Source organism: Acomys minous (assembly GCF_964271855.1).
Source record: "Acomys minous genome assembly, chromosome: 3".
NCBI classification, from domain to species: domain Eukaryota; kingdom Metazoa; phylum Chordata; class Mammalia; order Rodentia; family Muridae; genus Acomys; species Acomys minous.
The window spans coordinates 86,510,308-86,523,533 of NC_140485.1; the positions used below are offsets into that span (position 1 = coordinate 86,510,308).

The 13,226-nt window shown below is 35.6% G+C and overlaps 1 protein-coding gene across 2 annotated transcripts in view; it reads right to left on the reverse strand.

Annotated features, from left to right (window-relative positions):
- The window catches only part of SIM1 (SIM bHLH transcription factor 1), a 79,892-nt gene that overhangs the window by 31,893 nt on the left and 34,773 nt on the right, over nucleotides 1-13,226 (reverse strand). The window contains exons 10-11 of one of the 2 annotated variants that reach the window (XM_084776249.1): nucleotides 4,894-4,989; nucleotides 2,546-2,714 (exon numbers count right to left, since the gene is read on the reverse strand). In XM_084776249.1, coding sequence (XP_084632375.1) covers nucleotides 2,546-2,714; nucleotides 4,894-4,989 — 265 coding nt within the window. The remainder of the gene's footprint in view (nucleotides 1-2,545; nucleotides 2,715-4,893; nucleotides 4,990-13,226) is intronic. The other variant, XM_084776250.1, reaches the window with a different exon arrangement.

Genomic DNA, 13,226 nt, shown 5'->3' on the forward strand with positions numbered 1-13,226 from the left:
GCTGCATGAAACTTAAAGACTTGCTATTCCTAAAAAAAACATTTGACCCAAATATTTTGGGAAAATATTTTTTTCTCTAAAATTTCTGGGGTTTTAAATGTATCTAAAATGGGAAGATTTCAAAGTTGCTTTCCTCCAGCAGAAACAATGATGACTTCCCCTGGTTGTGACACTTTTCCAGTGAATTCCTGGAGGATGCTCTCATACCAAAGCAATTAATTGCAAATCCCTGTTCACTTGTCAGCCTGTACCAATGGCTCCTTGTAAATAGAAATAGTGTGTTTTATTTCTGACACGTGTGTGCTCGAATCTGTATTGTGGGAACTTAAAGACTGATTGTTCTACCACTATGGTTATCTAAAATAAACAAAGTTAAAGAATGACCTTTGGGAGGCACATAAATATTAGGTAAACATAATTTATACTCAAATTTGTTGCTTAAAATGAGGCTTACAGCCAAAATTCTAAGTACTGGATTTATCCAATTATTAATACAAAAATAAATGCACAAGAGAAAGCCTATCTAAACAATATGTGTTGTTTTTGCTTTGTTTGTGTATGACTTTAAACATTATAAAACATCACTGAAGAATATACAATTCTAAAGAAAATAATAAATAGGAATTTCTACTTTCTACTTTTAAAAAACTATGCAACATATTTAATTTTCAGATTAATTCTTCATCAGATAAACAAGAATAAGAAGTCATCTAATGGGAAAGCATTTACTCTTAAGAGTGAACTGATAGAGATTTTAGACATTAATGGGGCATGAAAGAAAATAGATCATGCAATGAGGTTTAAGACATGAGAGAGAGAGAGAGAGAGAGAGCGAGCGCATATGTGTGTTAATTCCTATATAACAAAGAACAAACTCCTTCTTAATTTAGTATTTCCTAATTTGAATTCTTCTTTCATCTTTATGTCTAACATTCATACATATTTGAGGAAAGGACTACCCAGAGGATAATCCATTCCTAAAAGGAAGCAATAAAACTCACTTTCCAAAGCACCAGATGGTAATATAAAAAGTTCCTCACGGACTCTCTAGAGAAAGCAGCAGCTCCTGTTGTTGGCGTCTTTGGACATCTTATTTTATGCCTCACAAGTAAAGTATTCAGCTATCCTGAAAGAAGTCATGCACTAAAGAACATGTAGGCCTCACCTACTTCCCCATCTTGTCAGAGTAAAGAAATTGCACCTTCTGTGAAAAAATTTCAAGCATGTGACCTAAGTCTCTTGGTGGCAGAAGTCACTGTCATCTCATCTTCCAAATGTTAAAATAATCCAGCAAATAGTTTTTTTTTCATTAATTTATTTAATCACTTTATAGCCTAATTGCAGCCCTCTCTCTTCCCCTCCTCCCAGTCTTTTTAATGGCCATTGAGTCAATGAAAAATATTGCTTCAAATAGTTCACATTTATTTATATTGACAAAGTAACAGCTCTGAAAAGAACAAAAATAGTCATTTCAGTGGTCCACAGGTTGGCTTTTTTAAGAATAATAATCTTTAGGCAAGTATAGAGCCCTGGAAAGCCTTTCGGCTTCCTACTATGCCAAGAACAATCTTCTGAGTTACTCACAGTGAGAACTAAGAAGTCTAACAGTCCATCTTCATAAAAGGATGGAGGTAAAGTGGCCACAGGATACAGGGAGTGGAGAATCCTCAAACCTGTGCCACTCCCTCCAGGCAGGAAGCTGCATACACACCTTGCCAAAAATTAGTTCCTATTTATTACACACTGGTCACAAAAATATTCTTTTTCCCTCCAAAAAGCATTTCTCTTCAAAGTAACTTGCAATGTTTTAGAGATACCTCCTTTGGGTATCAGTGCGTTTTGAAGAAGAGAGACTTGTTTCCATCCTGTAATCTGGAAAGTTCTGTCTGTCCCATTTCTCCCATATGCAATCTGTGGGCATATCTCATTCTGAAGCTTTTCTTTCTTCTTAGTTCAACTGTTAGGATTCTGTTCCAGTCTACCAGTGATGCCATTGCCTACCTGCCACTGGGCACCTACCTCTCTCTCTCTCTTACCTCTCTTCCTACTTCTCCCTCTTACCCTCTTACTTTCTTGCTTTCTCTATCTCTCATCTCTCCATCTCTGTGTTTCTCTCTGGGGTACACCCTCACTTCCATTCTCTCCCCATGCTCATATAATAAATCCCTCAGTATCATATCTGTTGTGTGGCACATATTTCATATCTCACTGGTATTTCATCAACCTCTTATCTTTTGAAGTTTCCATCTTAATTTAACTTTTCTATGTTGAATTTTTCATGTCCTATATTTTATTATGCTGGCTAAATCTTCCAAGTTAATCATTGCTGGGAGTTAGGGAAAGCTGGAAGTAGAATCAATTGAAATAACAAAGAAATTGTGACGATGAAAACAAACTCTCATGAATACAGCAAACATCAGAATCAATTCATAATTCTTCTTAACGTTAACATTTTTAATCTATCAACAACACATAATAATTTGAATTTTATACTTCTTCAACTTTAAGTTAGAAGAAAAAACTGTAAAAACATCCATGTACTTACTTGGGGGTATGGAGAGGTCCTGGATTTTGACTTGTTACTTGAGAGCCGAGACTTGGCCCCCTTCCTGCTGTCAGTGATGGTGGGTGTGGAGCTGCTGGCATAGGAAAAGGTGGGCTTAGAGGCTGATATCTGGTCCAGGGAGAGCTGGAGCCCTTTGTATTCTGTGTCTCTGCAGGAGTGAAGAAGAAAGCCTTTAGTCAGCCATCACAGGGAATAGATTCACATTTTCTCACCAGGAAAGACAATACTCTATACATAAAAAAAGAAAGTCATAGAGTTAGTCATAGAGCTGGTTTACTCAAACAGCTGGATTATTCTAAAAAAGCCTCACATTTAGCAAGTGTGTGTGAATGTGGTGGCCAGCCATTGTTTTTATTATAGAAAATAGGCATCACATTTAACTACTCAGATAAGTGTTTTTAATTAAAAACCTAAACAGTAAGTATAATGACTCAGAAAGCAGCCCAGGAGAAATCTGCTGAGTTACCCCAGCATACCTCAGGAAGTCCAGCAGCCCTCTCTTCCTCCTGAAAAGGATGAGTTTTAAGGCCTAAGGGGAGCTTTTGTGCCCTGGATGGTGAGGTATGAATTATTAAATGTGCCCTAAAGTATTCCATGTTAGTGAACTCAACAGAGAACTGATAGTACCAGATTATCAACAATATCCTTGTGATAAACATTCTAACAGGAAGACAGCTTCAAAGTAGTTGTCCCTTTCAACAGAACTAAATCAGTCTTTCAGCACACATTTTATCACTAGATTTTTTTTCCCATTCCTTCACTCTTCTAGTGAGCATTTATTGAGCCTCTGATACACCAGATTCTGTGCCAGGTAGAGATGCAAGAATGAGAATGAGTGTGGTAGATTGTAATCTATTGAGGAGAAAAACATACATAGTGACTGCAGACTGCAAGAAGGGTTTAAGGAGCTTATGTTATAAAGTCCACATGATCCTGCCCACAGGTACACGCTCAAGACATGATCAGATGTCACTTGAAAACTCTAATTGTGTTCAGAGAATATCTACTCTTCCCACTAGTTCCTCACAGTAACTTTTTTCAAATAGTCTTCATCACCACTTATGGGAGAAATTTCTTGAATTCCAGAGCTAACGAATGTGCCAAGGTAAATGACAAATTCTTTTTACTCACTAGAACACTGTGAACTTTATATCTATCTATTTATTTATATCTCTTTAATGGGTTTGCATTTCCAAAAGTTTTTTTTAATACTCTTTAGATAAGGGGCATATGTAAAACTTAATACAAGAATGTATCAGGCATATTCCTTGAGTGAGCAAATATTCATTTATCTATAATCATTTTCCCTTTCTAGAAGACTAGCAAAATCAAGCAAATAGAAAAGTATAACAAATTACTTTAAAGCTACTGCGTGATGATTTTTAAGTGTCCTTACTATGAAAAACATACATTATAAGGACGTGACCTAGTATATATTAAAAGTACTTGACTTAGCCACTGCACAATGTATACATATATAAAGAGCCCCTCTGTGTGCTATACATATATGCAATTTACTTATCAACTCAAAAAATCAATATCATAATTGAAGCCAGGAGTCTTTCAAATGAGTAAGTATGGAAACCATCTAAAATAGTTTCAGTATTATCACTGACAGTGCAATGACACGTATCAGCAAAGTACAGTAGCATGCCATCAGACACAGTATTTTCATCTACAAGTTACACATCTGTGAGGCCAAATAACACATGACTTAGAATACTTTTAATTACATCTGTCCTGAACCATGTACAGATGTTTTTCCTATTGTTCTGTAGACAATATAGTTCAACTGTTTGCACAGCACTTGTATTATTTTAGGAATTATACATACCTAGAAAACATTAAAGCATAAAGGGAATTGTATGTAGAGCATATACAAATATTCTATTTGATATAGAGGACTTCATAGACTGGGGTATCTGTGGGTAAATCCTGGAACCAATACACTTTAAATATGACAATGACTATTCAAATCATTCAATGAGAGTAAAAATATTCTTCTACAAGAACAACAAAGATTTTAAAAAGAAGTCATACACCTTGTCTTTCAGGCACAGGAAGTCTGATCACATTAGCGTCAGAAGGATTATAATTACCTCCTTCTGAAAACAATGTGGACCATGGGTAATCCTTACTCAGAAATGCAATGTGTTCCACAATATGACTCCTGATTTGTTTTCCTTCTTCAGCCCCTTACTTTATCTAAACAATAGCCCCTAAACTAAGCTTCTGATTTGTGGGCTTTCTCTTCCCCCAGCATCTTACATCCCATTTGTCCCTCTGAAGCTCTTCCTGCCTTCTGAGATCATTCAGTTTATACTTACTGAGTATCTCTGCTGTGGGGCTCAGTTCTAGAGGGTTTGTGGAGATCAATGAACAGAAGGCCTCTATCTCTCAGGAAGGAGGCACCAGGGCTGATCCTGAGGGAGGTACAAAGGAGACCAGAAAATTTTCCTACTCTAACAATACTTTTCAAATGATTATGATTTCCCCCAGTAGATTCTAATGTTCTAGAAAACATAAGCAAAGAGATATTTTGTTATATTATGGAGGCAAATGCACAGTAAGTCATATAAATGGAAGAGAAAGACAAGGACACAACTTTAAAAAGACTTGTCCCCAGCCAATGAATACTAGTTACATTGAGCCAAAGACCCTTCCGTTGCTTCCACCAGATTTGCTCAAGAAAGCAAATAACAAAATCAACATAAATATCTGGCTTAGCATGGTAGCTTGTGCTTATAATTCCAGAACTTAGAAGGATGAAGCAAGAGGACTCCCATGAATTCAAGACTAGCCTAGGCTACAAGATAAGGCACTATCTTAAAGTAAAAAATAAAAATAAAAAAGAAGGCTGGAGAGATAGCTCAGACGTTAAGAGGATTGGTTGCTGTTCCAAAGGTCCTGAGTTCAATTCCCAGCAACCACATGGTGGTTCACAACCTTTTATAATGAGATCTGGTGCCCTCTTCTGGTGTGCATGTATACATGTAGGCAAAACATTGTATACATAAATAAATAAATAAATAAATAAATAAATAAATAAATAATTTTTTTAAAGTTGCATTTTATACACAGATAGCTAACTTGCTAAAAAAAAATTCAAATAAAGTAATCCTACCAACAAAAGATATTTCTAAGTAAAATACTTAAAAACAAACTTAGCAAAGAAAATGAATGTCCTCTACAAGAAATATTACAAAGCATTAAACAAATTGAATAAGACATAAAAACTGAAAAGAATTCTCAGTGTTCAGGGATTGAAATAATTGATATTGTTATAATGTCCACACTACCCAAAAACAATTTAGAAATTTTGTGCAATATCACCAAAAATACTATTAGTGGGCTGGGAGAATAAATCAAGGATGAGTCACTTGCTTTGCATGAAAGAGGCACTAGGTTCAGTGCTTACAACCTAACAGAAAGAAATATAAAGGCTGTTCTTTAAACAAACACAAAAAACAATCCTAAAACGTATATAAGTGAAAAGATTCTTGAGCACAAAGAAAAAAGTTAAAGGTGCTATAGTGCCTCATCTCTAATATACTACACCACCCCTCACGAAGAAGCACCTAGCAATTGATACCTCCTGGGAGAGGGAAAATCTGCTCTCTCCAATGGAGGGACATGAGATATATCTACCACACCCTAGGACAGGCCTCCCGCTCAGGAATAGCAGACCAATACAAAGTGAGATTGTGAGTGTGTGTGTGTGTGTGTGTGTGTGTGTGTGTGTGTGTGTGTGGTTTGTTGTGTAGTGGCTTTGTGATTTTTGTTTTCTGGGTTTGGGGTTTTGAGTAGTTTTTCAAGAAAAAAATAACATGAAGGAAAGGAGATGAAGAGGATCTGGGAGATCCTGGGAAAGGAGAAAATATATGACCAAAATACATTGTATGAGAATTGCTTAAATAATAAAAATGTAATGAAAAATAAAGCTCTTTATATGTGCAAATATATTTATATGTATATATGCTAGCAAAAAATCTTGGTGCTAACATAAATACAAGGGCCTGGGCCAATGGGAAATAATAGCCAGACTACAAAAGCATATAAGCATACAATGAAAAAATATGCAATGCTTCAACAGTAAAACCAACAGTTGGTATCTTTGTATGAAAGACTCAAAATACCTATTCTCACTGTATAAAAAATTTAACCCAAGATAGGTCATAAACTTAAATGCAAAGCCTGAAACTATTAGATAAGTAGAAGAAATGTAGAAGAAATACCATAAGATACTGTGATATACAATGATGTTTTGTATTGTTTTTATAAGATCTCAAAAGCTTAGTCAGCAAAAGTAAAATTTGAAAAATAGGACCATATCAAACTGAACAGCTTCTGCCAACAAATAAAAATGCCTACAGGGTGAATATCAATCTATCAAATGAAAGAAAATATTTGTGAATTATTCATCTGCCAGAAGAATACTAGTAAAATATAGGAGAGATCTTGTGACAGAAACTCCCAAATATAACAACTTAAAAATAGACAAGTATCCTGAATAGATAGTTCTCAAAAGAAGAGCTAGAAACAATTAACAAAGGAAGAGACTCAATAGCACTATCTATCATTAACATCACAAAAATATATCCTCTCACTCCCATCATAATTATTAAAAACAAACAAACAAATGAACAAAAACACACACACCAAAAAAAAATGCTACTGAGAGTACTGAGGAAATGAACCCTTGCTCACTACACTGCTGATAAGAATACAAATTACTGAGCAGTATAATGGATGCTCAGAAAACTACAAATTGAGCTGCGTGCAGCTATCATACTTCTGAAAGAAATGAAACCAGCATATCAAAACAGGCATCTGAATTCCTATGCTTATTGCATCACTAATCACAAAGCCACTCCTGAAAAGTTCATACACAGATGAGTGGCTAAAGAAAATATCACTCATACACACACACACACACACAGTACCACTTTGCCATAATAAAGAACAAAATTTTGTAATCTGAAGCAACATGGATGGAACTGAAAGGCATTATGTTAAGTGGTGGGCCAGGGATGTAGCTCAGTGAATAGAGAGTGCTTGTCTCTTAGCCAGCAGGTCCTAGTTGGATCCCTATTACCACACAAACTAACCACAAATGCACATGCCAATAATCCTTCAGTTGGAAGGGAAAGGCCGGAGAATCAGAAGTTTGACAGCATCCTCCAGTACATGTCACGTCTGAGGTCAGCCTAAGCTATACAAGAGATTATCCTTAAAAAATATTCAAACAGAGAAAGACAAGCACCACATATTCTATCCTACACATGTAAGTTCTCAGAGTAGAACAGCCACTACTTAAGTCTAGGATGGGGAGAGAGAGGAGAGGAAAGGGAATTTGAAATTTTAGTATTTAAGTTCTAGTGTTTTGTAGCATAAGAAAGTAACTATTGTTCATACCCTATTATATATTTTTGGAAAATTAGAAGAAAAGAGATCAAAAGTTTCAAATATATAAAAAAAGAAAAAGTTTTAATTACTGTTCCATTGCACATTGCATACATGTGTTTAAATATCAGGATGTACCTCATAAATGTGTATAATTTTCCCATATATTCATGGGAAAATTAAAAAATTTTAAGTCTGTTTAAAACTTTTGCATGGCTTATTTGTGTGTTTGTCTGTTTTGAGACAGGGTTTCACTATGTAGCTCTGATTGTCCTGGAACTCACTCTGTAGATTACACTGATCTCAAACTCACAGAAAGCCACCTAAATTCATGCAGCACCACATCTGGCTTACGTAGCTTTCAATAATATAAATATTACAAATTAAATAAGTCTAAATAACATTTAACTCAATATATAGTTTAAATTTGTGCATATTCACATTATTGTAAAATATAAGAATTATATCAATGCTCTTGATGATTTAATGAAAATGAAAAATCCTTAACCACAACAGCAAAAAATTAAAAATAACTGCCCCTAGGGTCTCAAGGTATGACTCAGCAGTTTAAATCCATGGGATCCAGGTTTGCTGCCCAGAACTGACATGGCAGCTCACAACCATCTCCACTTCCAGGAGATCTGATGCCCTCTTCTGGCCTCTGTAGACAGTAGGCATGCATATAGTATACACATGTACATGAAGCAAACACTCTCACATATAAAATAAAAAATTATTTTTAAAATGTTTAAATAATACTAATAATTGCTCAAACTTAGCAGAAAAGCACAGCATCACGCAGATCAATGTAGAAGCCAACCTCTGTCTCTTACCAACAACCTGCCATCTAAGCTTTCATTTCTAGTCTGTTATTCATAAAGGCACAGAGGCTTACAGAAAATCATGTGGGAAAACCCTGCAGCACAGAGCCTGGAACAGCAAACGCTCAGTCAACAGTGTTACTCTTACTTCACCACTCTACCTCACTTTAGATGCCGTTTATTGTAAACACTAAAGAGAAAGAAACAACATAAAGATGTGGGGGGAGGATCCAGAGGAGCAATTACAATCAAAATATATTGTATGAAAAAAACTGAGCCGGGCGGGATGGCGCACGCCTTTAATCCCAGCACTCGGGAGGCAGAGGCAGGCGGATTGCTGTGAGTTCGAGGCCAGCCTCGTCTACTAGAGTCCAGAACAGCAGAGGCTACCCAGAGAGACCTTGTCTCAAAAAAACAAAAAACAAAAACAACAACAACAACAACAACAACAAAAAACAGCAACAAAGGGGGCTGGAAAGATGGCTCAGAGGTTAAGAGCACTGTCTGTTCTTCCAAAGGTCCTGAGTTCAATTCCCAGCAACCACATGGTGGTTCACAATCTTCTGCAATGAGATCTGGTGCCCTCTTCTGGCAGGCATGCACATATGTGAGCAGACTATGTATAAATAATAAATAAATAAATATTAAAAAAAAAAAAAGAAAAAACTAAGTAAAAAAATTTAATTCTAAAATAAAAAACACTTTTTACATTGTATTTCTTCTTTTTCATCCCAAGCACATTTCAGTTACATTTCAGTCTTTAAGCTCTACTGCATGTGGTCAAAATACTTAGGTAAGATTTTTTTATTACTATGTAAGGACATGGAATTGTTAGAGCAACACAAATACACAATGTGACTCAGCCTTCCTGTTTCTCTTTTCAAAACTCCAACAGTTCCATAGATATGTTAGGATGAAAAGCATAATAAAAAAAAATACCCACTTAAAGACATTTCAAGTGCGGTTGATGTGCTGCCAAGAGAAGCTCTGAATGGCAGACTTGGGAAGAACAAAGCATTTGTTTTACTTTTAGATTTCTATTAAATTGAGTATTTCATTTGTACAACTTAAAGGGCTGGATGCTTATGGGGATTACATTACAAATCCCATTTCCCTCCTGCAAACTCGGACACCAGAGAAGTCTGGCTCTACTTCTCTCCTTGTCGTCTAGTGAAGCAATTCTGGTACCCCACACATACTCAAGATAGCATGAATGCTTAATGGAGCCATTTATTTAACACTTCTCTCCTGAAGTAAGACAAAAAACAAAAAACAAAAAACAAAAAACAAAAACGAAACAAAACAAACCTCAGCTGCCCAGATTTTTGGATTCCAAAGAGTTTGGTGAGGAACATGAGTAAGATAATTTTAAAAACAACAAAAAGTCATGGTTCTGTACTTAAAGCTTTCTTGAGAAGTTCTATATAATTGGGACTCCAAAATTTATCTTTTTAAGGGTAGCTCATACTGATTTCCACAACTGGCAAATTAAAAGAGGAACTATTGGCATATGGTACTTGATATATTCTTCCAAAGGCAGTTAAGAATGATTTACATTTGGTTTTCTCTCCTTTCAATGATTTGTGCAACCACCACAGAGGTCTTTGGGTACCTCATTCTGAAAGCAATGAGAGATGAGTAACACACAATCATTTGGACTTGTAGCTGTCAAGTTCATCCATATTTTCAGACCAAAGTAATTCTCTTATCATATTTTAGATAGTCAAAAATCATTGAGTGTTCAGAATGAGTCACCCAGTCTACTTTAAACTTTATAGTAACCCTGTACATATTTGGAATGACTTCAATTTCAATAGAAAAAATGGAGCTACATTCACTCCACTGGCCTTCCTCAGCCTTCCCCTAACAATGCACCACAACCATTCATAAAATCAATGGCAACTTTTAATGTAAAAAGCTCCCCGTGAAACCTTTGTAAAGCTAATGAAAGGAATGTTGTGCCTCAGATAAATACATTAACATCATTTCTATCATTTTGTTTAATATTCACAACCTTGCAATCTGTGTGCAAAGAAGCAGGCAGCATCATTGCTCAGGTTCTTTCTAGATTCTTTACAAAAATGTTTCCCCCACCCCAACACCACACTATATGATTTTTTTTTTAGAAAACTAAACATTTACTTTTGACATGGGAAATTTTGGATCAGCCGGTCATCCTGGAGCTTCTTTGGGGACATTATGCTTCATGTCAATTCTTAAAAGACATTGCCAGATTTTCTAACTGAGCTATTTTTTTCAACAGCTGAAATTGATCAAATTATCCAGGCAAAACGTGAAAACAGAGACACACAACTGATTTGGCTCCAAAGGCACTGATTGAAATAAGCAGAGGATTGCATTAAGCCGTGATCAGATTAAGTGGGGATGACTGTGCCTACACTAAACTTTTTAATTGGATGCTAGAGTCACTCTCACGCATAGTGCATGACCTTCTCTGTATTCTGGCAGAGTTGCTACCTAGCCGTCAGGAAATCCTGGCAGCAGAGAGACCTGCTTTATATTTCATATTCAGGCTCCCACGGAGCACAGCAGAAAGTGATGATAAGGAGGATTCCGTACTGAGAAGCTCAAATACGAAGACAATCTGCCTGAAAATTAGGCTAAGACACCTTTGGAAATGAAATAGTTTCATATAAATGAATAGATTCATGTTTTGTCTATTGTCATTCCCCCCAAACTCTTTGCTTTTATCAACAGTGCCTTTTCCTTAAAACCACCTTTCACCATCACTTTGAAAGTTTCATCTAAAACTCTTTAGAGTAGATAGTAGCACATGAGGAAGACAATACCTGGGAACAAAGTTTACCATTGCATTTTGATTTCAAGAAATATAGCTATGAATGCAACCAGCAGGCAAACAATACCAACCAAAAAGTACAGCAAAAAGCTGTAACACATGGAGAAGTGATCATCTGCATAGCAGACATATAGTACTTTGAATTAATCCTTGAAGCATGTTAAAATGGTGCTAAGTGCAGTGCTGCCATCACACTGGATTTGTTTTCCTACTCCTACAGGCCACAGTGATTTCTCCTTTTTCCTCTCAGTTCACACATCCATCACTGTAGCTATCACTCTGTGCATTTCCAGAGTATGTCTGTGTCGCTGTGGTGAATATCATATATTGACAATAAACTCCGAAACTACTTCTCACATAACAACCTTTATTTTCTAATTAATATATCTTATATGAAGCTCACTTACTAGTGATTAAAAAAGCAATTTTCAATGTAATCAGCTTTGACTCATCTCAAATCCAGGTGGCCAAAAATTCAAAACTACTATCTCAACTTCCTACATAAATACAAGATATCTACTAAGCAAATTCCCAGATTATAATTAATAATGATGACTCAGAAATCATGTGAGATCCTAAGTCAGGGTCAAATCCTATTCTTGTTGCAGTAAATTAACTTATTTTATCAAGCTATAATTCAAGCATATATAATACTTAGGAAAACTAGAATCCTAAAATCATTTCATCCTAAACTATTTTTTCTAGCTACCACAATTTTATGGAAGAAGACAAGAAAAATAAATTTTTAAATCCAAAGAGAAATAAATTCTATAATCTGATAATGAATGCAATATCTCCACAATAGAAAAGTAAGAAAAGGTTGCACAAATTGCTTAGGAATATTTCAAAGGTTTAGACTCATGAGTAATAATCTGTATACATTAAAGCAAGCAACAGATGATAATTTTGCTTTTAATTTGGCAGAGGTATTTTTAATGATGAATCCCAACCACATATACTGGAGTAAATAGACATCCACATTGCTACTGCTAAGAGAACAAACCAGTAACACCTATAAAGAGTGTGGAGAATGTTCATACTTTACTTCCAGCAGTTTCACCTCTAGTGATATAAATGTATACTTAGAAAATAGAAAATGGAGCTGGAGAGATGACTCAGGGAAGGCCTGGTGGCACTCAGAGGAAGGATAGCAGGCTACCAAGAAGAGACTTGATACCCTATGAGCATATACAGGGGGAGGAGGTCCCCCTCAGTCACAGTCATAGGGGAGGGGAATAAGGGGAAAATGGGAGGGAGGGAGGAATGGGAGGATACAAGGGATGGGATAACAATTGAGATGTAATATGAATAAATTAATAATATATATAAATAAATAAATATTTTAAAAGACAGAGAGCTTCCTAAAAAAAAGAAAATAATTTTACAAAAAATACTAAAAAATAAGTATCAAATATCCATATAAGGTATTTATTACCATCATTCCTTACATTTAGTTAGAAGTATGAAATAACCAAATACAAAGAAATTACTAAGATATGGCATAACCTTGTGATAAATTTTTATACAGCCATTAAATGATTGGACTCCAATGATGTGAAAAACACAATAAACTCAATTTTTTTTCTTTTTAAATTAACAAGTACTGTGTGCATAATGA